The sequence below is a fragment of the Magnolia sinica genome, chromosome 12, assembly GCF_029962835.1.
Source record: "Magnolia sinica isolate HGM2019 chromosome 12, MsV1, whole genome shotgun sequence".
In the NCBI taxonomy this organism is placed as follows: domain Eukaryota; kingdom Viridiplantae; phylum Streptophyta; class Magnoliopsida; order Magnoliales; family Magnoliaceae; genus Magnolia; species Magnolia sinica.
This window is the reverse complement of record NC_080584.1, coordinates 60269970-60295372: the sequence shown is the minus strand read 5'-3', so window position 1 is coordinate 60295372 and position 25403 is coordinate 60269970. Positions and strand designations below refer to the sequence as shown.

The 25403-nt window shown below is 39.4% G+C and overlaps 1 protein-coding gene across 10 annotated transcripts; it reads left to right on the top strand.

The window, feature by feature from the left end:
* The first annotated feature begins 1043 nt into the window (after positions 1-1043).
* On the top strand, positions 1044-22371 carry LOC131221459 (zinc finger CCCH domain-containing protein 13). Of its 10 annotated transcripts, none has more exons than XM_058216718.1 (12): positions 1044-1485; positions 5214-5228; positions 6222-6332; positions 6568-6601; positions 7493-7634; positions 7800-7856; positions 9300-9397; positions 10002-10073; positions 10336-10550; positions 19452-19666; positions 21524-21733; positions 22031-22371. In XM_058216718.1, the coding sequence occupies exons 1-12, from the start codon at positions 1356-1358 to the stop codon at positions 22124-22126; spliced, it is 1395 nt and encodes a 464-aa protein (XP_058072701.1). In that variant the 5' UTR covers positions 1044-1355; the 3' UTR covers positions 22127-22371. The 10 variants fall into 10 exon arrangements, with proteins under 10 accessions (XP_058072701.1, XP_058072699.1, XP_058072702.1 ...); XM_058216716.1 differs by having other exon boundaries at positions 1045-1485; positions 6222-6359; XM_058216719.1 differs by lacking the exon at positions 5214-5228 and having other exon boundaries at positions 1045-1485.
* Positions 22372-25403: the final 3032 nt, after the last annotated feature.

Below are 25403 nucleotides of genomic sequence, written 5' to 3'. Positions count from 1 at the left end.
CTAGTGGGCGATATGCACAAGATCCTCTGTTACGGATAGGGATTGCATACTCATAAATTTTGTGGGGCTCACCATGTTGTGTGTTTCTTATCTATGTTGTCCATCCATTTTTCAGCTCATTTTAGAGTATGAGCTCAAAATTAAAGCATATCTAAAGCTCAAGTGGACCACATCATTAGAAAAGTGGGGATAATGACTTCCATGGTTGAAATCCTTTTAGGGCTATGGTGAAGTTTATTTGTCATCTAACTTGTTAATGAGGTCATAAGTCACGGATGAAAGAAAAACAAATAACAACTTGATCTAAAACTTTTGTGACCTCCGAAAGTCTTCAACGCACTCAACCTTGACTATTTCCTGTGGTGTGGTCTACTTTATGCTTCTTGAGAGCAGATTAGGTGAGATTTTCAGCTTCACCCAAGACCGCGCCGGCCTTATTGTAGGGCCCTCATTGATGCATGTATTATATATCCATGCAATTTATTTGTTTCCTTGATTATTTTAGGGTATTATCCTGAAAATGAATTAAGCTCAATTATTAGGTGAACCATATCATAGGAAACAATGGTGATTGACCATTAATAGGGTACAAAAGTTTTGAAACAAGGTGAGATATGCTTTTTTCCATTCATCCTGGCTTACTTGACGTTATCAGGACGGGATGGTAGATAAATAATATGGAGACATCACGGGTGCTAGAGAAGTTTTTAACAGTAGGGTGTTCAATAACCACTGCTTCCTATTGGATGGTCCACCAGATCATTAGATCTATTTCATTTTTGAGATAATGCATTAAAATTATTTGGAAAAAATGGATGGATGGTGTAGACACCAAATACATACATCAAGGTGGGCCCCACGGTAACGGCCGGTCCGTCTTGGGTGAGGACGGGTCTCACCTAATCCGTTCTCATGCTTCTTTTGGATCGTGCCCTAAAATGGGCTCGAAAATGGATGGACCGCGTGGATAAGACACAGACATCATGGTGGGCCCCACAGAGTATACTTAGTACGCAATCCATGCCCCTCCGTCGCGACGAAGGAAAAACGAACTCGGTGTTGCGTTTGGGGATAACCGACCCCCTATATATAGATTTCTCTCGTCAGTGACCCTGACTTTCAGGTCCCTCTAGGGTTTTCATCTCTCTCCGATATTCAAGAATCCAGCCAAACACTCGTAGAATTCGTTCTTATAGGAGAAACTGCTGTCGAATTTTCTATAGATCATTCACGACCGTCGATTGATTTGATTTGGCGTGGTTAATCTCTCTCTTTCTCTGTATATATCAGCTCTGCAAGGGAAGAATCGAGATTATCTTTTTTATATTGTCTTCTTCTACCTTCGATCTGATACGATGCTGGAAAGGAAGCTGTACAAGACGAAGCTCTGCATTCTCTATCAGAGAGGCCACTGTCCCCGACAGAGCTGCTCCTTCGCGCATGGTGATGCCGAGCTTCGGCGCTTCTCCGGCTCTTTCTCTTCCGGTGAGAAAATCGTTGTATTCTTGGTTTTTTCTCTTCCACTCGCCCTTACGAAGAGGCATCGAATACGCACGCGCACACACACTTTCTAATATACAGATGAAATCTTGGCCCAGATAAAGGAGAAATGATCATGTACAGTGGACTCTGGTGTGGGGCCCACTGCAACCCGTCCAGAATATGTGCCTTGCAATGAAAATGGGACGCACCTGAATAACTCAGTCCAATCCAATCATCTGGTGGGCTGCACTGTGCAAGTCGAGGTTTAGGCAGTTGAATTCACTATGGATGATAGGATTGGCCTGAATTTTGTGGCATCGTGTTTTCGTGGTGGGGTGTGCCCTTTGTATGGGTTGGATGTCACAAGCACGTTTATGTGGGCCCCACGCTGCTGTATATGAATTGATACTTTGGCAGGGTGTGATGGATGATGCACTGGCACTCAGAAATTGCACATGCGCCTAAAATTAAACTGCCTGGAGGGTATTAAAGGTTAAAAAAGAAAAGAAAAAAAATTCTGAATGTGGGTATGATTGTAGCTTCTGCAGTATCGATGCCAGTGATTGGGAAATGGGTGCTTGGGGTGTATGTTACAATAATCACTTTACGTACTTGGGGTGTTTGTTGCAGCTTTATACAATTTCTTGGAAAGAATACTGATATAAGAATGAGAAGTCAACATTTTTGGTTGTTCCTGAACTTCACAATTGGGTATAAACGTACCTGGATTTCAGATGTTCTTAGAAAGGTGGGATGGGATGCTTTTCTGTAATATTAATACCTATCTGTTTTGGGTAGGATTAAACACTTAGGAGATTATTTTGTGCGGAGAAGGCAGAGACACCATATCCCATATAATGTGTTTCTGGTTTCTTACTCTATCTGAAACGCTTGGTGAGTTGATGGTTGTTCTTGTTGCCAAAATATGTTAATCACCAGTGATTTGGAGTACATCAAAACACAGCCTCATTATGGTTTGTGCATGATTAGTGGTGGCAGTTTCTTAAGGGGTCCTCATGGTACATGTTGACAAAGTCCATCTATGCATCCTAGAGTATAGGATGTTTTTATGTTCTTCATGATTATACAGTTCTGTGCAATTTCTGGGGAAGAAGAATTAGTTTCGGAAGCATTGATTTGTGGTGCTGCATTGCTGGAAAGGCTCTCATGGTGTTGTTTAGCAGAACTCTTTGAATCATGAAGTTTTATGAGAAAATTTTCTGAATTAGGTCATAATTATATACTTCTTTGAGCCGTTTAAAAAAGTTTTCAAGTGCTTTTGGATTAATTTGTTCTATGCTCTTCATGGAGTAAGCCCAGTAGCCCACACATGCATAAGGAAGCCCATTGAGACGCCACCACATGTGCTCACGCTGCCTGAGGGTGGGAGATCTAATACATCTCAGTTGGTCTGACTGTGTGGAGCTTTTAGCCCTAAAGTCTGGCCAGTCCACTGATTATGTTGTTTGCAATATTAGAAAGAGGAGACAACTTAGAAAACTTGGCCAAGCTTTTTCCTTCTGTACATTTGCTTCATAAACTGTGGCCACTTGATGATTATTCAAGCCTGGTTTTTGGGATCAGAGCCAAGGTATTCCATAACGGTAATAGTGGCCATAATGACAACCACTGTTACTGTTACTATGGGCCGTTACAACCTTTTCTGTCCTTTTCTTTTTCTTTTCTTTAAAAAAAAAAAAAAATCAGTTTCGGCCCCGTGATGGGCCATATATTTTCCTATAACAGCTGTTTTGGCCCCATAACACATAACGGTTACCACTATTACATAACCGTTTTGGCATAGGTTGATCAGGGCTTTTACGTTGTGGGATCCACTTGCTAGATAGCTTGGATCTTACACCAAATAGTGGGGTTGTAGATGGGCTGCATTGTTCATGGACAAAGATTCAAAATCACCATTTAGTTTTCAGCACTTCCAAAATTTGAATCGTTTTCCTTGGTTATCCGGAACATGTGCTACATGTGTAATCAAGATGCCAATTCCATCGATCATTTGTTCATCCATTGCCCGTTTACGTTCAAGGTTTCGGATTTTTTTCATAGAAGACTTTGGGGAGTTTTGGGTCATGCATGGATCTCTCCAGGACCTCTTGTGGGCTTGGTACGAGGGATGCAGAGGGAAGGAAATCACTCTACTTGGCATTTGGTGTTGCCAACTATATGGCGGGTCATTTGGGGAGAAAAGAGTAGTCGACGCTTCTGGGATTCTTCCCGGTTGCTTGGGGCTATTTTGGAAGTGGTCGAAGTGTTGGTTTCAGAATGGAAGACTAAGTTGTAATCGATAATTGCTGGTTTTCCTTGGTGACCGTTGGGTCCCCTTTTGTATTGTGTTCCTACTTCCCTAGCATAAAATTTTCGATCACTCTTCAAAAAAAAGAAAATTAATGGCTTTCTCCTTTCTTCAAAAGTTTCCTAGGCAATGCCGAGCTCAATTAAGAGTCTTTTCCAATTTCCATTCCTAGCACGCTGGTGGAGGGGGGTGTTTAGGTAAATCGAGATGGATGGTTGCCTTGCTTGCTGTTTTCTAGGTTATCTTGAGTCAAAGAAATAATTGTTGCTTTCATAATAAGAGTGGTTCTGCGGTCGGGGTCTTCAACCGGGTTGTGATGTATATTAGGGATTGGGTGCCCTAGAGTTTCCCCTCGTATTTTTCTATCTATTTTCCCTTCTTTTTTTTTTTTTATTGCCGTTTTTGTTGTTTCTACTGTTTTCTTTCTTTTTTTTTTTTTGGCCTGTCTTTAATAAACTTGCCTAATCTTAAAACAAATGGTTTTAGACTAATGCAGGTAAAGAGGTTCTAGATGGAACTACTGTTAATTGGTTTCATCATCATATAGTCTTTTCCATTTGTTTGTTTTTATAGTTTCTCCTTTGAGATAAGAATGGCTTTCGACATTTTATTCGTAAAAGTTGGTTGTTGGATTATATGATATCTTTATGGGTTTCTTGTAAAGCCGTAGAAAATTGGGTGTTGGCCTGCAGATATTGTGTTGGTGAATTTTCAAACTGACTTTGGTTACTATTAGGGTGTTTTCTTTTAATTGGTTACTAGTTTCCTTGGAACAACTGCATTAGCAATGATTAATTTTCTGTTCGAGTTATCATTGATTGAAACCTCTAATCTGTGAGCTAAGTGGGAGATGGTGCACTAACATTAATTTGCATATAGGACTTGAACCTTCTCCTATGGTTGCCCAATCCAACAATCTTCCTTTTTTCAAGTACCTTGTAACACGAACATGGCAATGGCTGACAGTTCAGCTTCAAAAATCAGCATGCACATACAAGATTCTCCAAGAGGAGTTAAGTAGAGGTGAAACAAGATAACATCCGTCTGTGTTAGTTCGGTAACCAATTGGGATACATATATGAGATAATTCAGTTGAACTAAAAATTGATATCCTGGTGAATAAAGAAAATAACACAGATGTAAACACATACACGCAGAGGCAGACCTATGGATGGCATGAGTCACATTTTGTCAACGCAAGCCTGTTCTTTTCACAAAGATGCTAACCTACACTTCGCTCTCCAATCTTAGCTTATCTTTTAAATTCAATGTTCATATAACTTCAGAGGCATTTCTTTGCTCTTATCTGCCTGGGATAACTTGTTTGTGAATTGATTGCTTCAGTTTACTTGCGCGTTGTGATTTAAATTTATTTTACTAAACTAATCTTGAATAATTTTGGAACTGAATATCTCTGCAGATGAAAACTTTACACGTAATTTTCTTCAGCATATATCAGAGCCTTATTCTTGCTCATATGTATATTGCAGAGCATATGTGGAGTAAATCCTGGTTTCTTGAATTAGTAATCGAACAGGTCATCCAAATATATTTTTTAAACAGCATTAGCTAGTATTTTAGCAGGAAGACAGGTGGGGTTCATCAGTATGAAGTTTGTACTAGGCAAAGGACCTATTATTCTTTGCTCTTCAAAGGACTATGCTGGCTGGTGTTTCCTTATGTGTTCAGCCATTGTGGTAGCTTTTCCTATGGCATGCTCGTATTTTTCATACTCTGGTTATGGTTCTTTGAAACAATGGAGGCATATATAAGTGACCTTAGAAGTTAGATTGCTACTATGGGATCTTCTAAATGTTTCGTAGGCCACTTTTTTAGACCAAAAGATGTTACAGTGTATATCCCGATGTACTTTACAGTGCAGTTGATTTAATGGTGGAGCAAGCAGTATTCACTTCACCTATGAGATCCTTCTTGATTGGGATGGCAAAAGGATTTTATGGACAGAGACATTACAACTTATTATGGAAAGCTATGGTCAACAGAGCTGACCGAATTTATATCAGATGGGAGTTGCTTTTGATTATTATATCTTATTATGGCACAAGGGTCGAATTGTAACTGTTCAAGTTACATCATTTTTCTTACTCTCAAGAAGGCAGCCATATCAGCTATCCTCTGATAGTTGCTTCTGTGATGCTCAAAAGGATTTATCAGTGGTATTGGTATAAGCTCAAACAGGGTATAGCCGCATATGTTCATTTTTATGGGATGTTAGTTTACATGGCCCCTTTTCGAACTGACACAGAGGCAATCATACTATTCATTGTTATATTTTTCACATTGCTCTGGGTAATGGTAAGCTTAACCTTCGATATAGTTTATGGGTTCATCACTTGGCTTTTAACTAGGAAAAGGAAAAAGAAATCTCTTCTCCTACTGGAAAAGTTTTTTTTTCATTTTGTTGCAGGTAGGCGGGATTATCGAGCTAGTGATTTGAGGGACAAGCTTGAAAGACGGCATTCTCCACATCGAAGGTATTCTCCAGGGAGAGATACTAGAAGTCGGCGTGCATTTCATGGTCAGAAACCAGTTCCTTATGATAGGGGTAAATGGTCTCTTTAATTTTATTTTAATTTGTTAAGTGGCTTGTTATAAAGAAGTATATTGTTGTAGCACATCAATTTTGATGTTTGCTCCTGCTGTGTGATTTATTTCAATAATTTACTTCAATTTTAGTGGGTAATTTAATTTTTCGGTAAGATGACTTCCTGATCCATTTCTCTGGTTTTGTCCCCATGCAACTTCTTTTGCAGGATACAGCCCTTCAAGGTCCCCCAGTAAAAGGAGGTGAAGTACTCAAAGTTTGCATAAATAATGCTATTCTTCCCATTAGTTTTCCTTCTTTATTTTTCTCGTCTTTGAAAGATGTTCACTATTGAGGCTTGGTTATTAGATCTGTTTTCCTGTGACACATCGAAGACTTTTGTTGCTCTTAATGTAATGGTTAGGACTTACAAGTCAATAAGGACAGGAAGAATTTGTTGTTTGCTTGCAATGTTGTGATTATATGATTTTGAAAATTTCAATCTCATAGGCTCTTGGATAAACTTGATGGTTTGAAGGGTTACCTTTTGGCCAGATGGTCATAGATGAAAAACTCTACTGGATAGTTTGGTATAACAGTTATCTTTTTGATGCCCTAGTAGGGGTGGTGATGCTGATGAATGTAATAGGCTCCACTTACATGACAGCCAAAGTTGCCTTTAGACCTCATGGCTTCAACCATTGCATCTCCAACGGATGCTAAATTTTCATGCACTGCAGATGGACCATATGGTTCCTTTTTTTAAATCCATTCTATTAGTTTGGAAGTGTTTATAAATGAGAATGGCAGTTTGTTTACTTACTTATATATATATATATATATATATATCTATTCTATTAGTTCGGAAATGTTCATAAATGAGACCGGCAGTTTACTTTATAAAGAGAGAAAAAATCCATTAACAAAGAAAAAGATCATTTACATGGGACTATTAAAGTGTCTTTTATAAGCTGTAGCAGTTTTGATAATGCGGGTTTTCGATTCTTGGTTGTTGTGGTGTCTATTATAGGCTGTCATGTTTTTACTTATCATTTTTATACATATTCTTATTTCTATTGTTGCATCTCTTTGTTGTTCAATTTCACCTAATTTGGTTTTTTTACTCTGACTTGTATGCTTTATTTACTTTTCAGTGAGAGAAGACACAGGAAGAAGCAGCATTTAGATGGGCAAAGTGATGTTTCTGGAAGTCTTAAGATCTCAGATGATGCTGAAGATCAAATTAAAGATGGAAAGCGCTCTTCCTATGATGATAAAGATGTCCTGGAAGAACAGGTTTGAGTTAATAGTATTTTGTATGTCACTATGAAGGTATTTGAGTCATTAGAACAATTAAAGATTATGATGTAGGAGTCTTTGATGTTTAGCTGGGGCAGTTTCAAACTTTTAGTTTTGCATGGCAACTTAACAAAATTATTCCTTGATGTGGAAATTGTGCAGCTAAAGCAAGCACAATTGGATGTTGACATGCTCGATGACCATAAATGTCAACTTGAGGTGGGTTATTCTAACTGTGAATGAGTCCTTTTTCCAGAAAGCTGTGAAGGTTGGTTTAGCACAGATCTCTTTCAAAACCTTTATTTTAGGTTACTTGATCTAAGGACTGTTATCGTAGATGTACTTTTACGGTGTGGTGGTTCCTCTTTGGTAAAATATTATGTCCTTTGCTTTGTTTACTGAGTTCAAGTAATATTGTGCCTTTATAGTGTTGTGAATGAATAATATTACATTGCTGCAGTATTCAAAATATTGTTGTTGTTAGGAAAACATTAGTAAAATGGTGGAATTTTTCAGCGAAACTTCAGGAGATGCTAAAAGACACATGATTTCACTCTTTAGGACTCAAATATTAAACAACTATGCATAATAGGTTCCCATTGTATAGTGGCCCAAACGATGTGCCACTGGACAAACATATTTAATTAATAAATGCGATTGTAATAATTTTTAAGAAGTAATGCAATTACTCAGATCATATAATGCGCTGATTTATAACACCCCTAGGAAGAGATCCCCCAACACAATTTTGGAAAAATGTTTATTTATTTATTTATTTTGGGTTTTTGATTTTCTAGAATTTCATAGGTATTATTGATAATATCTGGGATATTATTGCATGCACTGAAAATACAATTTAAAATACCCCGGGGAAGATATCTTACTGCATATTGTCCAGATTTGAGAAAACAACTGAAAATCACCCAAAAGGTCAAGAGCAAGTCACAAAATCGACCGACAGACAGCTCCAGTTGGTACTGCAACGATGCTGGTATCTGGCTCCCTGGTGTGCCAGTTAGCGTGACTGACAATGCCAGTAGGCAGGCAGACACGCTGGTGCGTTGGATGGTGCTGGCTGGTGTGCCGGCTGATGCACACAGCTGGTGGTGGGCAGGTGTGCCAGCTCTAGAGAAAGAAAAGAAAAAGGATAAGAAGGGAAAGAGGAGAATTAAGGGAGAAGGGAGGAGGGAGAAGAAGCGGGATTTAATATCCGTGCTCAGATACCATGTAATCACATGGTAAGATGTAGAAAGCGGGAAAGGAGAATAAGAAAATATTGGGTGACAAAAGATAGAGAGAATGCAAGGACGTTGTGCTGTTTAAGTTTTGAAAATCACCTCAGTTTCTCTTTTTGTCAGCATCATGTAAGGTTGTCCCATCGATAAAGCAGCATCTTGCATTGATGAAAACATTTTCATGTGATTAGTCTTCTTGTAATAATTTTCAGATTCAGTGGCTGGTGAACAGATAATTAATTGTTCTTTCAATTCTTCTCTTGGTACATTTATTTTCCTAAATGGAGCTATGTGTTTGAGGGTGGCATAACTTTGAACATGACATGTCTCTGCTGAGTATTAAGCACATTGTGCACTTGTCGCTGTAATTGCTGTAAAGTATAGCATTGCTTTCCTCTTATTTTGGTTGTCTTTTTTCCTCCTAAAGATGATCGTAGAGGAGAAGGCGCAAGAAGCTGAAACCCTTACCACTAGAATTGAGGAGCTGGAAACCCAATTGAACAAAGAGCAAGAAGATTGTAAAAGGTGCTTATGAATACAACCAGAAGTCAGTATCTTGTTTCAAAAGTACCCATCTAATAGATTATATCAGCGCAAAACTGATAGGATTGGTGATATTTCTTTTTGAACAATCATAAGATTGCTTGTTTCAAAAGTACCCATCTAATAGATTATATCAGTGCAAAACTGATAGGATTGGTGATATTTCTTTTTGAACAATCATAAGATTGGTGAATGTAACTGTGAATCCTTTTGACCAAATGATAGGGCGCCTCATGTATGCACCAATGGTAAAAGATTGTAGTGGTTGGCTGTTTCCAACTTTTTATTCTGTATAGATTTACACTGATTTTTTTCGGACCACTGCTCCAAACTTCTATTCACCATTGAAAAGTGGGTGATATTGGATGTCGTGACTTCCAATCAGAGAGATTTCCTCTTCCCATGGTTCATTCAAGAGGTAGTCTGCACATTGGTTTAGAAAAAGAAACTCATTGCACTTGGGTTATAAACCCTGCAATAATTTGCTTTCCCGCCTATCAAAATTACCATATCTTTTGAAGTGCTCTCTTTAGGTGTTGTTTTTGTTTACCTTCTCTTTGTTTGTGATCTCTCTCTCTCTCTCCAGGATTACTTCAAAAATTAAAAAGTTCATCAAAGCACATAATCGTTACTCACGTGCACAAGAGGAGCTAAAAAGGTCTGTTTCAAACTTTCAATTTTTCTATTTTAGTCATCTTTCTTTTTTTCATTTCTTTTCTTTTCTTTCATGCTTCCCTTGGATGCACTCCTAGCTGAAAAAGAAAGTTCTCTCTGTAACTACTTGACTTTGCCAGATGGGCTTGGATAACCACATTTTGAACTTCCTGGATCTGCTTGGAGTTCTCTTGGGCTATCTTCTTCTTTTAAGTATTTCTTTTCCAGGTCAATGAGTCATATTTCATATGGATCAATGTGCACAGAACACAAGCTCGACTTCAAAGACTGGGGGATCAGCTTGGTTCAGATACTGCAAGAGCAGGTGCCAATGAAGAAGGTTCAAGTGTTAACATTGTTAGTGATGGAGAGGCTAATGAGGATAACCGGATGAGTCCAAGGAACGAAGTGCAGAACCATGCATCTCCAAGCAGGAAAAGGCTGCGAGGTGACTTGGGAGTTGGTGAGGAATCAAAACAAGGTGATCTTCAGAATCTTTCATGTCAATAACTCTGTGGGATACAGGGATTTATGCCATAGTGGCAATTTGTTGGAGGATGTTCTGACCTTCAATAATTTCCTATTCATGTTTTGGACACATTGGATTGGGAATTGCTCCATAGTTTTTTGCATTGGTTTTTTTTTTTTTTGTTAACTTTTTTTTATTCATTATCTCTTGTTTTTCACATGTTCTTTTATCTATTATTATTATTATCTTTATTTTAATACTTTTCACAAGATTATTTGAACATATCCTGAGAAAAAAACACATTTTTTAAAATCTTCCACGATTTTCCTGTGTGCCAAGAAGTAGCTGAGAACAAGATTTATTACTATGGTTTTGGATGTTTCTTAAACTGCGCGACAATGATGAGCTTGCTTTTTTCACATTGCAGCTGAGCGTGGATGCTATATAAAACAAAGCATAACTTCTCCCCTCATATTTTACTATTCTTTTTATGCACCATTATATATAATGCAGGGGCATTTTCACACTGGGCCCGAGTGGGGTAGCCTGTGGGATGCGGGGACATACTCGGGGTGGGCGGCCCGTGTGAGGCGGTACCCATGTGATTTGGGGCTCACAAGGGGGGTTCGGCCGAGGTCTTGACCCATGAGATGTGGGGCCTAGGCTATAAGATAAAGGGATTAATTCGCTATGCTCTATCAATTTGAGCTTTTAGAGCAAGTGGTTAATTATCCTGCATCAAAGTGGTATCAGAGTGGGAGGTCTCGTGTTTGAGACTCCTCACCGAAGGTGATTAATGCAGGGACATTTTCACACCGGGCTCGAGTGGGGTAGCCTGTGAGATGCAGGTACACACTCGGGGTGGGCGGCCGGTGTGAGGTGGGCCCCACTCATGTGAGGCGGGTGGCTTGTGTGAGGTGGTACCCATGTGATTTAGGGCCCACAACGAGTGTTCGGCCGAGGAACCCATGTGATATGGGGCCTGAGCTATGAGATAAAGGGATTGATTCGCCATGCTCTAACAATTCAAGCTTTTAGAGCAAGTAGTTAATTGTCCTGCATCAAAGTAGTATCAGAGCGGGAGGTCTTGTGTTTGAGATTCCTCACCGATAGTGATTAATGTAAGGACATTTTCACACCGGGCTCAAGTGAGGTAGCCCGTGGGATGCAGGGACACACTTGGGTGGGTGGCTCGTGTGAGACAGTACCCATGTGATTTGGGGACCATAAGGGGAGTTCAGCTGAGGTCCTAACCCATGAGATGTGGGGCTTGGGCTATAAGATAAAAGGGATTAATTCGCCATGCTCTATCCGTTTGAGCTTTTAGAGCAAGTGGTTAATTATCCTGCGTCAGCATAACTTTAGTATGTTTCTAGAATCTAATGTGTATAGCCTTCCATTGCACATTTTGAAATCCTTTCAGGCACCTAATGTATCCCAGTTTATTAATAGCGTCATAAACGTGCACATATGTCATTTTTTTGGGGTTATGCTACTATTCTTTCCATCAAATTTTTTTTTTTTTGCCAACACCATGCCCAAGTCAAACAGAAATCTATGGTTGAGCATTAGTTTCAATCTTTAATGTGGCATGCATGCATGTGTGAATGTGTTTTAAGAATGGTAAATGGTTTACACACATTTTGTATAACTAAGAATAGTTCTACAGAAAATGAGGACCATACATCCCATATCAGCGGGGAGGCCTACTGTTTGAAGTGGGTTTTACAGTGTGCCACCTCTCAACTGGAGAATTTTTCAATGAAATAGTCTGCCATGTCTCAACTGGTAGACTCCGAACAAGCTCTATGTCCATGAGAATACCTTCCAATTCTGGTATATTTGAATCCCCTACTCCATTTGGACATAGAAGGCCATCCTAACTAGTGTTCTATGTATCAGCGATATAACTGATAATATAGGTATTGCACCTATAGATATGAAACATAGGGGCAACGACGGACTCTGCCAAAGATTGATGATAATATCGTTAATGTCGGCTGGCACTTGCCAATATCTTGTGATATCAGAAATATCGCGAGATATCAGCTAGTCATGTTCAGTATAAACACATTGTATTGTTTGTACGTGTGATATTGTGTATCAACAATAACCAAGGTGTTCCGTAACGGTAACGGTGGCCGTAACGGCCGCCACCGTTACACGATACGGGGCATAACGATCAGGGTGTGCCGTAAAGGCCGTTACGTAAAGGTAATGGTGGCAACCGTTACATGTTACGGGGTCGTAACGGCCGTAACAACCGTTATGGGAAAAAATGACCCATAATTGCCGTTAACGGCACGTTATATCCCCTATAAAGGCCATAATAGCCGTTTAATGGTCTATTACAGGACACATAGGTTTTTCATACTTTTTAATCAACATTATAGTATAGATACAGGTTTTTCGGGGGTTTTTTCAACAAATAAAAAATAAAAAAGAGAGACCGTAACGGCCTTTACAGGGCCGTAACAGCCGTTATGCCCAAAATCGTAAAGATAACGGTGGTGGCCGTTCCGGCCATCGTTACCATTACGGAACACCTTGATAACAGCTATTACGGCCCCGTAACGGCCGTTGCGGTCTCTCTTTTTTATTTTTTTATTTATTGAAAAAACTCCCGAAAAGCCTCTACTCCGTAATGTTGATTAAAAAGTATGAAAAACCTGTATGTGTTCCATAATAATAGACCATTACGGGTCTATCATGGCGTTTCTAGGGGATGTAACGTGCTGTTAACGGCAATTACATGTCATTTTTTCCATAACGGCTGTTATGGCCATTACGACCTTGTAACGTATAACGGTTGCCACCATTACCTTTACATAACGGCCTTTACGGCATACCATGACGATAACTATGTGACTCCTGCAAAAAGTAGAAAAATTGAAAATTGAAAAAGACCTATAAATCGTCAGCCTTTTCGAATATTTTTTTGGGCTTCTTTTCTTATGAGTATTTAACAACTCAAGTTGTTAGACATAAAAAGATGATTTTGGTGGAAAAATTGTGATTCAAGAGCAGAAGATTTTGGATATAATTTACATCACTTGTGGCTGACAACGAATGTTTTTTTTAAGAAGGCCATTCAGACAACAAATGGTGTTTTTTTTTTTTTTTGAAAGGCCATTTAGATAACTAATGGTTTTGTCTATGGAAAGCTAATATGCATAGTTTATTATTATTATTATGTTTTATGTTTTTTTTTAATCATGTATCTTTTAACATCTCCTAAAGTTCCAGTGAAAAATTCTACCATTTTCCTTATGTTTGCCATGGACAGCAATACATCCCAGTATCTTTTTTTTTTTGTTAGCTTGTTAGTACACCCACTGTCAGTTCACACTTCACTGTTAGCCACCCCCACTAGGGAATCGATATCATGACCTCGGTGTTACATCCCAGTATCTGCTATATTATCAATCATATCAATACATGTTTCTTTATCTCAGGGGTGTAATAAATATTATGATTATAGTACATAAAAACATTGATCCTAACCCCACCTATCCCCATTGAAACATTTATCATGGATCACCCCACAGATCCCTGCTGACCTGGGGTTCAACTTCTTTGGGTTTGCTTCCATTCAACTTCCATCCATTTCATTGACAAGTCTGATAGTTAGCTGATGCCCTGCAACACCAAATTGGGTTTGATTTTTTACTGGCGAGATTAGAAAATTCTCATATTTCATTCCATACAGCAGGTCGAACCATTCGCCAAAGAATCTTTCCTCTCTGACCAAATGTCCTTGTGACGAACCCAAAATTGCCAAATGAACAGGGGCTGGATTCACCAACTTCACTTGGCACCTGTGAAGGAAAAGCAACCAAATCTCCATTGCAGATTTGCTTGCTGAAAAAAGATGATCAATGAACTCATGTTCCTAATCGAAGGGCCCATTTCCATTTCTTCAAATTATCAATTTTTAGGATCTTAGCCACCAATCCATTAAGGGCCTGTTTGGGAGTGTGGATTTGGAACCCCCTGGATTTGAAATCCTCCCAGTGTGTTTGGCACCTTGGAGCGTGAATCAACTTTAATCCAAAAGTACCTATGCACGGTATATTTACAGGGGTTTGAATTTAATTACTAAATCAACTTTAATATCTCTAATTAGTGAGATATGTATTTTTTGACACAATGGTTGTGATAAGCCTGTTGAAATATATGCTTTGCCTGAAAATGATGAAATTCCAAGTCTCGAATGGGCCACAAGCACAAGATCATGTCTGAGTAACTAACCAATGATTTTTAATCGTTGATTTACATGGACAATATTTGGACGGCACTGGACAATGTTTGGACGGTGTTGATCATCATTAGTGGGCCATGTGCCGAATAGAATGATAGTGTATAGTGACACATGTTACACCTGCAACTATTGAAATGATTTTAGGTGTAATCCAAGCTCTAACCGTGGATTGCAAACCCCCTCAAAGAGGGGATTTGAAACCCCCAGTTACTTTATGCTACCAAACAACCAGGGGATTTGAAACTCCCTCAAATCCCCTCCAATCTATGGTGCCAAACGACCCCTAAAAGCATCCACTTGAGAGACCATTACCCCACACACACAGAAGTGCGAGGGGGGTTCAAAGATTGGATTGGGGTAATATATTTGTAGCTGAAAAAATGCTGCAAACTGAGGGGGCGCAAGTTCTTTGATCTGGCTTGTTGTCCAGAGTGATCCCATCAAAAGAGCCGTACAATTCAGGTAACATGTGTACAATTTAGATAACATATGAATTTCCTCACCCAACAGACTTCTTTTAAGTGGAATGTCAAACACCACCTTACCACCCAGAATCTCAAAACGCTCCTTAATTAGAATGTGTTGTGCGAAATTCGATAGTCTTATAAACCACTGAACCAAAGTGCAGTTTCCCATGCATAATCCTCCCCAAATCTTATTCTATCACCCTTCCAACTTTAAATCTTATACCATCTCAAATATTTTGCCTAGACCTTTTTTTTTTGGAAAGATCACAATTTATATTAAAAAGGGAGAATTACAGAGATAGATAAGCCACTGAGATAGCGGGCAAGCTACACTCCTAAAAACTGCAGATTACAGCCCTTTAAATTTTCCACATTAGAAGCCCATACAACTAACAGTCTCCTCACTCTAATTGCTATGGAATCAGACGGATTAGAAACACCATTAAAACATCTTCCATTTCTTTCTTCCCATATTGTCCACCAGATAGCAAGAAGGGACATTATCCATAAATCAGTCCTCTGAATACCCAATCTTAGACCGTGCCATGCCTTTAGGAGATTTCTAGTAGAATTTGGGGAGGCCTAGACGATATGAAAACGGAAAAGGAAATCTGACCAGATCCAAGTGATAAAGGGGCAGTGGATGAAGAGGTGGTCCACCGATTCTTCACTCGCCATGCAACACAGACAAACATTGGTGATAATCATGCTCCTTTTTCTCAAGTTATCCATTGTTAGGACTTTCTTTTTACCAACCAACCAGGTGAAGGTCACAATCTTCTTCTTTTTTTTTTTTGGGGGGGGGGGGTGGGGGTGGGGGTGTGCGGCGCTTTGTATTTCCAAACGTGATTAGTAAGGGTCTCCTCTCCTCTTGAGGGATCCCCCTCCATACTCATATAAAAAGATTTGATTGAGAATATTCCAGATTTGTCACTTTTCCAAACAATTTTGTCCGTACTTGACTGATCCAACTTAACGTCCTGGATGCGGTTGAGAACAAGGTATTCTGTATCAGTAACGGTCACCACCATTACCGATACGGGTATTGGCCATAACGGCCGATACGGGAGCGTAACGACCGTTACGACCCCTGTAACGGTTGAAAATTTTCTTTTACCCGAAAAATTCTGAAAAATTATTTAGAAAATCAATAATAATGTAAATATTTCAAATATGTATTCATTTTTTGTTTTGAACATGCTTATGGTAGTGTAACGGTCCACTCTTTGGTGAGAGTATTGTTTCGGGCTGTCTAGTGAATTGTTTAATATGATTGTCTCTATTGTTTACACATCACAATCAAGTATTAGAGCTAGAAATAAGAAAAAGGCATAAATACTCCTTTTGCATTTTTTTGAAAAAAGGCCCTCAAAGATTCTATTCACTCAAATCACTTCAATCAAAATTTTAATCTTAAAAGCTATAGTAAGAGTGGTCGAAATCTGTTGTAAAAAGATATGGGAGAGTTTTTGGAATAAGAAAAGTGAAAGAGATGAGAAAAATGAATTTAAATAGAAAAAAAAAAGTGATCGTTTTTCGACCGTTACGGGAGTAACGGTTGTTATGCCCTGTAACGGCCTTTACAGCCACCGTAACAGTTGATATAGTCTCAAAAAACTAAGTGCCCCTTTTCACCCCCGTATCGCGTAACGGTCATGGCCGTTACCTATATGTATCGGCCTTGATGGGCGTTTCATAACAGATACGGAACACCTTGGTTGAGATGGGCTACATTTTCTTCGACCTCATAGTCGTGGAGATTTCTTCTACATTCGGGACCCCACACGACCTCCTCCCCGAGGATGGAATAGCAATCCACGACCCAGTCCTTGTCAGTATTCACAAACTAATTGCCTTTTACCATTTTCTCTCTCGAGTAAAGCCCTGATCTGATGGCAGCATGTGACAGTTCATACATGCTGTAAGAAATTATAGCCATGGTACGCATGTAACTCTAATGATACCATTGTGGGCCCCATTTTGATGCGTCTTAAACGAAACTTCAGCTTATACTCATGTCTATCTGATCGGTTGACGGACATCTAATGGACAATTAAAATGAAATATAATCAGTGGTAAACGCACAAATATCCACTATGGGAGGTTAGGATCTTTCAGTTAATCTAATTATAGGATTATGACTTATCTGCAATGGTTCACATCATTTTGAAAGGTTTAATTTAGTTGCTTGTATGCCACATTTATGTTTCTGAGTGCATGCATGAGAACCATCACACTGTGCCAGAGTATCAAATAACTCCTAGGAAACTGTATTGCATGGTAGGCTAAAAGAGCAACGGTGATTTATTATTATTATTATTATTTAAAATTTTAATTTTAATTTTTATTTATTTATTTTTTATTTATAAAAGAGGAATGCTCACCGCTGCACGTGTGTGAACCATCACACTTTGTCAGTATATCAAATAACTCCTGTTTTGTCTCCTCCACGATGCCATTGAATGTAGACCATAAGAGGCCCATATGAAAAATTCTAAAAGAGGAATACTAGCATGCAGCTTGCGTTGTATAAAACTTCTATGCATTAGCTCTCTCAAGGTGAATGAATAAAACATGTGGTGATTGAAATTGTTGTTCTGACAGGGTGTCAAGTGGATAGGTCATTTCCCAAAAATCGAGGTGAATGAACTGTCACAGCAGTCTGAGTAGGGACCTGCAAAAGGAATGGTTGGAGCAGCAGTCCACATTGCACGATCGAAACTCACAGCTGGACGGTCAAATTGTCCAATCACTGCAGATTTTGGCCTAAAGCCCCCTTCCACACTGTACTCCAGCTCAGCAGTCTCTATCACCATGTTTGGAACATGCAATCATGCACCTTGAGTAGAGAACTAAATAGAATTTTTATGCACCGTGTGGTTATGCTAGTGTTACTCTTCTTACAAACTACAACCAGTTATGAACTGGTTTCACTTTGAGTTGGTCAAGATGCGCCTTCTTGGAGGGGTCTGAAAAGCTTCCTAATCAATGGAGGTAGAGGGGCATCATGGAAGGCGACTCCATTCACCATTTGTCGGGAAGTCTGGAAAGAGATGAGCAAGAGGATATTCAAGGAAACTCAGATCCCCATTGCTGCCCTCATTTTAAAAAAAATATTAAAGGCTCTACTTTAGAATGAGCGGTCCTGTCTTCATATTTCAGTGTCAAGTCAGGGCCCACTCTATGGAAGGAGTGGTGCAGCAGGGAGGGGACTTTCCAGCATCAATCTCCTTTGTGGTTAAAGATATCGTTTAACCAGAAGGCATGGGTTCCAGTCTTTATGTTTTTTCTGTTCTCATCTCTCTGTTAGTGTGTTGTGTCCCTGCTCCGTGGTTCCTTTTCTTCAATGAAATCTAAAGTTAATTGCTCAAAAAAAGGAGAGAGAGAGAGAGAGAGAGGATTGGCTTCCAATTTCAACATAAAGTTAACCTTGAACACCATGCAACATGCCGATGGACCTCTACACGTCCACACTTACTGAAGCATATAATTTATCCATTTATGGGAAGATCATAAGCAAAATTTAGTTATTGGATGGTTCCATCTAGTTCAGCTGATATTCCATTTGCTGAGAGAGAGAGAGAGAGAGAGAGGATTGGCTTCCAATTTCAACATAAAGTTAACCTTGAACACCATGCAACATGCCGATGGACCTCTGCACGTCCACACTTACTGAAGCATATAATTTATCCATTTATGGGAAGATCATAAGCAAATTTTAGTTATTGGATGGTTCCATCTAGTTCAGCTGATATTCCATTTGCTCGTTCTGGTGATTGATTATATTTCTCATATTTTACTACATTTCTTGCCTTGTTTTAAAGAGTGTTACATTGCCTGTGGGTGGAAGATCCAAGCCATGCATCAGTTGGGCTGCAGCATGTAGATGACCTGGTCCAGAAATCAAACTTGGTTGATTTATCAAGTGGGCAACATGAATGGTGATTGCTGCTTATTGGTCTGCCTGATGAATGGTCCTGGATTTTAGTCCAGGTCATCCGCGCGGCGATGCCCATTTTGGTGCATGGGTTGGATGTCCCAAACAAAAGCCATGTGAGGTCACATGACTATGGTTAGAGATGCATGTGATATTGTCAGTGCTTTGTTTATAAATCCTAGTTCCAGTTTGACTTCTATGTATGCTGATTGCTGCTTTTTGGTAATAAAACATTTATACTATTACAGTACTCTCAAGAAGAAGAGAGGGGCTCTTGTCAGGAAAGATTAAATTAGAGATGCTTACTCGGTGGCAAGGACCTGCCCAAGTGGAAAATAACAGCAAGGAAGCTGAACTGCTAAACAAAATCCCAACTGGGAACAATGTTCGTAGGCCCCTAGCAAATGCAATCAAGCATAAACGAGGAAAGAACGATTCTTCTAGCACTGCTTCCTTGGATAAGGTATTTTCAATGCATTTTTTTTTCCTGTTTACCACCAATTCAATGCTTCTTTTATGGGTAAAAGTGGCCAAAGTATTCCCTTTTTCTTCCGGGTAAGTGACAATTTGAATGAGGAGACAGATGAAGGGAGGGCGGAGAATGCCCAATACAAAGAGGTTCGTAGAACAACTTCCCTGGTGAGATTGTCTCTAGCAAACCAAGCGGAATTGGAATCAATCAAGACTTGTTTAAGGCTTATCAATGATCTTTCGGGGTTATCGGGAATTATCGTTGTGGGTAATTCCGAGAGTGGTATTGCATGGGTTTCTAGGTAGAAGCCAGTTCCATGGAAGTGACAATTTATCGTGAACGGAACTAAGAGGCTTACATCTGTGTATCAATTTTGTCCCTAGAGAAGCCATGACAAAGGACGTTGAGGCCTTTGTATATTGGAGACTCTTATGCATTGCCTCAATTCATTACATCACTCTTTACTTCATAGTCACTAATCAAAGGGAAAAAGGAAAAAGAAAAAGAAAAAGATCATTTGCTAGCAAACATCTATTAATTTAAAAATGTTTGCTGTAGAATTGGTAGTAGTGCTGTTAAACATTAAAACTTAGATTCTTTAGTAATAAAACTGGGAAAGCCCAACTTGAGACACGTTCCATTGAGGTTTGCTCAGCTCAGATGCGTGTACAAGGGATACCATCTCTATGCCACGACGTGTGCCAGCTTGAGGCAACGAAACTGGGAAAAGCCTAACTTGAGACATGTTCCATTGAGGTTTGCTAAGCCACTTGAGTGTATAAGGGATACCATCTCCACACCACAACATGTGCTAGCATGAGACAGGTACAACATATCCAAGATGACCACCACCAGGTGGGTCTGACCATGAAGATATTCTCGCCCAAAAATCAGGTTGGCCCACTTATCCGGTGGGTCGTGATGTTAGAAAAAGGTGGACGGCTTAGAAAACTTCAGCAAGTTTTTTTCTGCAGTACATGCGTTCTGTACACAGTGGCCCACCTGATTAGTGGAATGACAATTCTTGGGCCAAGTCATCTATGTAGTGTACCCTCCTGATGGATCATTTGGATTGTTGGAAAAAGGTGGATGGCTTTGAGAACTTCAGCCTAGTCTTCTTCTGCAGTTCATGCATTCTGTAAACAGTGGCCACCTGATTAGTGGATGAGCCTAATTCTTGGGCCAAGGCATCTATATAGTTTACCCTCCCGATGGAAAATGTGGTGGCATGTACATAGTTGCCATGTACATGCGTGTGGGCATAGCAAAGCTTTGTTCCGTCAATCTAGGAGTCTGTTCATTTTATTTCTTTCCTCTTTGGTATGCTACTGGACATGTTTTGCAAGTTTGCATACATGGATTAAAATCTTTTCTATTCTTCTTTTTATAGATAAAGCTTGTTGGATGTTTTGGGGAAAAAACATTTCATCATGGTCGAAGGATGTATAGCATCCTCTCACCTCTAGTGTGTACAAGTGGGCCTGTGGTTCGGTTATCCTGACCATTGATCTGATAGGCTCTGTACTGGGCGAGAAGCTTTCAATAGGACACTGGTCATTATTTTTGTCATTTTTCCATTTTGTAGGGACTACTGGTTTCTCTTCTTTCTTTATTTAAAAATTATTTTATTTTATTTTATAGATGTTGATCAGGCCATAGAGCCCAAGGGCTAGGATGTCCTCTTGGGAAGACTTTTGGGGAATGGTCCCTTAGCATTAGATCAACGGTCTGGATCATGAAATCATGGGACTCAATTTTGCAGATACAAGGGCCAAAGAACAATACATGTCCTCCATACTAGTCCTCTTCAGACAACATCTCTTTAGCTAGCTTTGTTGTAATGAGCAGGTAAAGGGCTCAGAAGCAGGACATTTGTTGCCTCCAACTAGCATGGCTGCTCATGCAGTAGATGAATTCATCGAAGCCATTGAATTGGAGGAGAAGTTTGAGACAGGGGGAACTGCTACTGCTCCAGAGAATGGAACCTCAGAAGATAAGGCAGGCTTTCCTTTTCTGCCACCCCCACCTCCAAAAATCCCTCAGAAGATTTATACCCAGGTTAGAACATCCTGTTCTTCATGTAGACATGTATGTCCCCACATTGGGCCTTAGGGCTGACAACTTTAGTCTTTGGGACCCACATCTTGGTGATGTGCTTCTTGCGAGCATCCTTTCTTGTACTGTGATTTTACTTTGTGAAGCTAAGTTTTTCTTTTTTCTTTTTCTTGATGTTTCTTTTCGACGCTAGCTCGTGTGGATTACCCCATTTAACCCTTTCGGGTGCTTTGCCATTTTTATTGTTATTCTGTTGACGGATGATGCATAATAGTGGTGTTTGGGCTTTTGGTGTTGCAGTATGAGGGTGCCGACGAGGATGTGGATGTGGAAGAGCTCGATGTGGATGTGGGAGATGCAGATGTCAACAGCGAAGTGGAAATTGAGCAGCTGTAAGTAATGCATCTTCTAACCAATCAATTATTCAGTTCGATTTTGACCAAGAAAGGCAATCATCTTATTTGCAGTGGCCTGATAATGGCTGGTGGTATCATCTGAATTCCCTAGTTCATTGGCCCTAGTGTTGTGTAGTTTTAGACTCCTGAATTCAGTATTTTGCTATTTGTCCTTTCTTCTTTATGCAAGTTTTTGTTGAGGAACTGGAATTAGATTTTAATCAATGGCAGATTGGGGTTTAAGCATGTAATAGGAATTCAACATGGTGTTGCATTCTCTCTTTTCCTTCCCCCCCTGTAATCATTTATTTGTGACTGGTGTGGTTATATGAGCCTTGAGCCGGGGACATGCACAGTATGCTCAGATTTTCAGTTTGCATGAGTGGACCCCATGACTCTGTGATTTGGACCATGATATCTATTAGGCCCTTGGGCCACAGGGTAGATCCTTTTAACTAGACGCTTCAACCAGAATTTTTTCAGAACCACGGCATCTTTTGTAATAGAATGAATATGGACAATCAACATTGACCGAAGAAACAAAATAGGTCCAATCATCATCTTGAAACATCTAGTACATAGATCCCACTGTATTTTCTATTATTCTTAAGTAACTCTTTCGTCTAATGATTCTATCCATGTGATTTATGGGTTGTAAATAGCATTCGGTTGTAACCAATTGGCCCCATTCAAAGGGTTAGGATCATCTGATCAGTGTGATTCTTGCACCATTTCTTGTACCATGGCTTGCTCATTGTAAGAATAAATGGTTCGAATGGATGATAGGTCACCTTGCGTGTCCTTTAAAAGGATGTAGCTAATGTCGCTGTGAGGTCTAGTCCAACCCAGTACAATGGATTGGCCCCAACGCAATAATCACTTTGTGCAAAAATCACCCATAGCCACTCGTCAAGTGGATGGCATATGCATATTGATATTTATCAATAACTATACATTGTTTTCTAAGGTGTGGCCGACTTGATTGGTGGATGAGGGATGGGTTTTACTATGTGATTGGGCCAATCTATCAGAACTAGATGTCAAAAGAACTTAAAAAGGTTGGATGTCAAGAGAACTTGCAAAGGTTGGTAATTGCAGCTAGGTAGACCGTAGCTTGTGGCCTTTTAACCGGTGGGACTTTTTTTTCTTCTCTATATATATGAAAAATTCTCCAGTGAAGGGAAGACGAATTTTGAAACAGAGATAATTTAAAGGGTTTAAAAAAATCAATCTTAATTAATTAATAAGAAATTTCATTTAAATCTGACCATATTTCAAAAAAGAAGAAGAAGAAGAAGTCTAATTCAATTAAATATGACTGGCGATGAATTGTTGATCGAGTGCCATTGTCGTGGTAGGGACTAGATCTGAACTTGAGTCGTCTTAGAAGCAGACTACCACACTCAGGTGTGGACATGTAAGTGGGATAAGGTCTAGGCATAGCCCACCTTTACTCTCTTATTCTGTATCTCGCTCTAGCTGGGACATCCACCATATGGGAAAAGGGTAGGGGTCTCAACACCCTCCCACCTGGAATAGGATCTTATAAGAAGTTAGGGTTGTAAGACAATGCAATGTATATGGTGCTTCACTACTGAACGTGTACACCATTGTGAAGGATGTTTGTGAACCTCTAGAAATCATGTACCCCATCCCTTCAAATCCCTCCGCTATTATTTGTCACCATCCGTGGGTAATTACCATGCCACCCAGGGTATGGATCATTTCAAATCTTAATCATTAAATGTCGATTACATGTGATTTAAAACAAATCAATGGTTGAAAAACTTCAGCCAACCAATTGAAAACCTCAAAGGTGTTGATCAGTTTTTTAAGACACTTGATGAACCATCCAAGCCACAAGTTCACTCATTCATGCATTATTGTATCCTAAGAAGGCATTGTGGATCTCCTATTAGATCATGTGTACTTCGAAGACTTTAATACAGAAGCCCAACTACACCCACTTTTAGTGGTTATATAGAAGCCTTGTAAGGAGAGCCAAAATATAATTAATCAGGGATGAAGAGCCTCTTCATCCGCACATCCCAAGTCATGGGAATTTTGACAAAGCTAGTGCACCAACAAGTCTATATAACTACTATATAACTATGGGCATATGATGGGTTTCCTAGTCTTAATGCTTGTTACTGCTTGTAAGCTATCCATGCTAGTGTAACTGACCAAAAAACCCAATTCAAGGAACCATCAATGACTCACTAACACACATGTGAAGTAGGGAAGGAGGCGATTTGACACCAGGTCGGCCTCGATGGTCAGAGACCGTCCATCCCGACACCAGCCAATCCTCTCATTTGAAATGACCATCCGATAAAATATAAGAATGCTGAGGAATATATATGGTCATGGCCAAGGCAATCAGATCCATGAAACACAACTCTCCCTTGGCTACAGGCAGTTTTGTCCAATCTCTAGCGTTCAAGATCATAAAAGGCAATGCTTCTTAAAAGCCACACAAACATGTTTCATAAAAATTAATTAAGAAGATGAAATGCACTATGCCATATTGATCTGGATAAGTAGTTGATCATGTTGTTGCCATGTAAGATAACACGAATCAACCATAAGAGTTTGATTCATGTTTTTATTAAACAAGAAATTGATTACGACAATACTTTGTTCCATCAACAAAGCTAAGCAGTTATTGCTTTTAAGAACATGAAAAATTTGTGCCAACCATATGATATAGGGTGCATTTGGTAAACTAAATAAAAAAGTTTGAAAAGTACTGAATCCATTGTGTACTGAATTTTAAGCAGTAATAAGTGTTGGAATGCCTGTTTGGTAAACTGTCTTTTAAAAAAAAATTCTGAACACTAAAATTTACTACCGAATCTAAAAATTTCTGTTAGGTAAAAATGTATGAAATTTGACAATTTTACCAAATTACCCCTAAGTTGGGTCCATACCATAACATGATTTGAAAAAACGAATGGATGATGTGAATTTCTCACAAACGTCATGGTGGGCCTCACCTAGTTGGCTTCCTTCCAAAGCTGGAGTGGATTAGGTGTTAGTGGGGTAATGTCGGACCGTAGGGCCCACCTTGATGTATGTGTTGTATATTCACATGGTCCATCCATTTTTTGGATCGTTTTAGGATATGGTCATAAAAATGAAGAAGATCCTGACATCAAGTGGACCACACCACGGGGATGGAATCTCCACCATTAAAAACTTTTTAGGGCCAACAAAAGTTTTAGAACAAACTAATATTTGTATGTTTCCTTCATCCAGGTCTATGTGACCTTATAAAT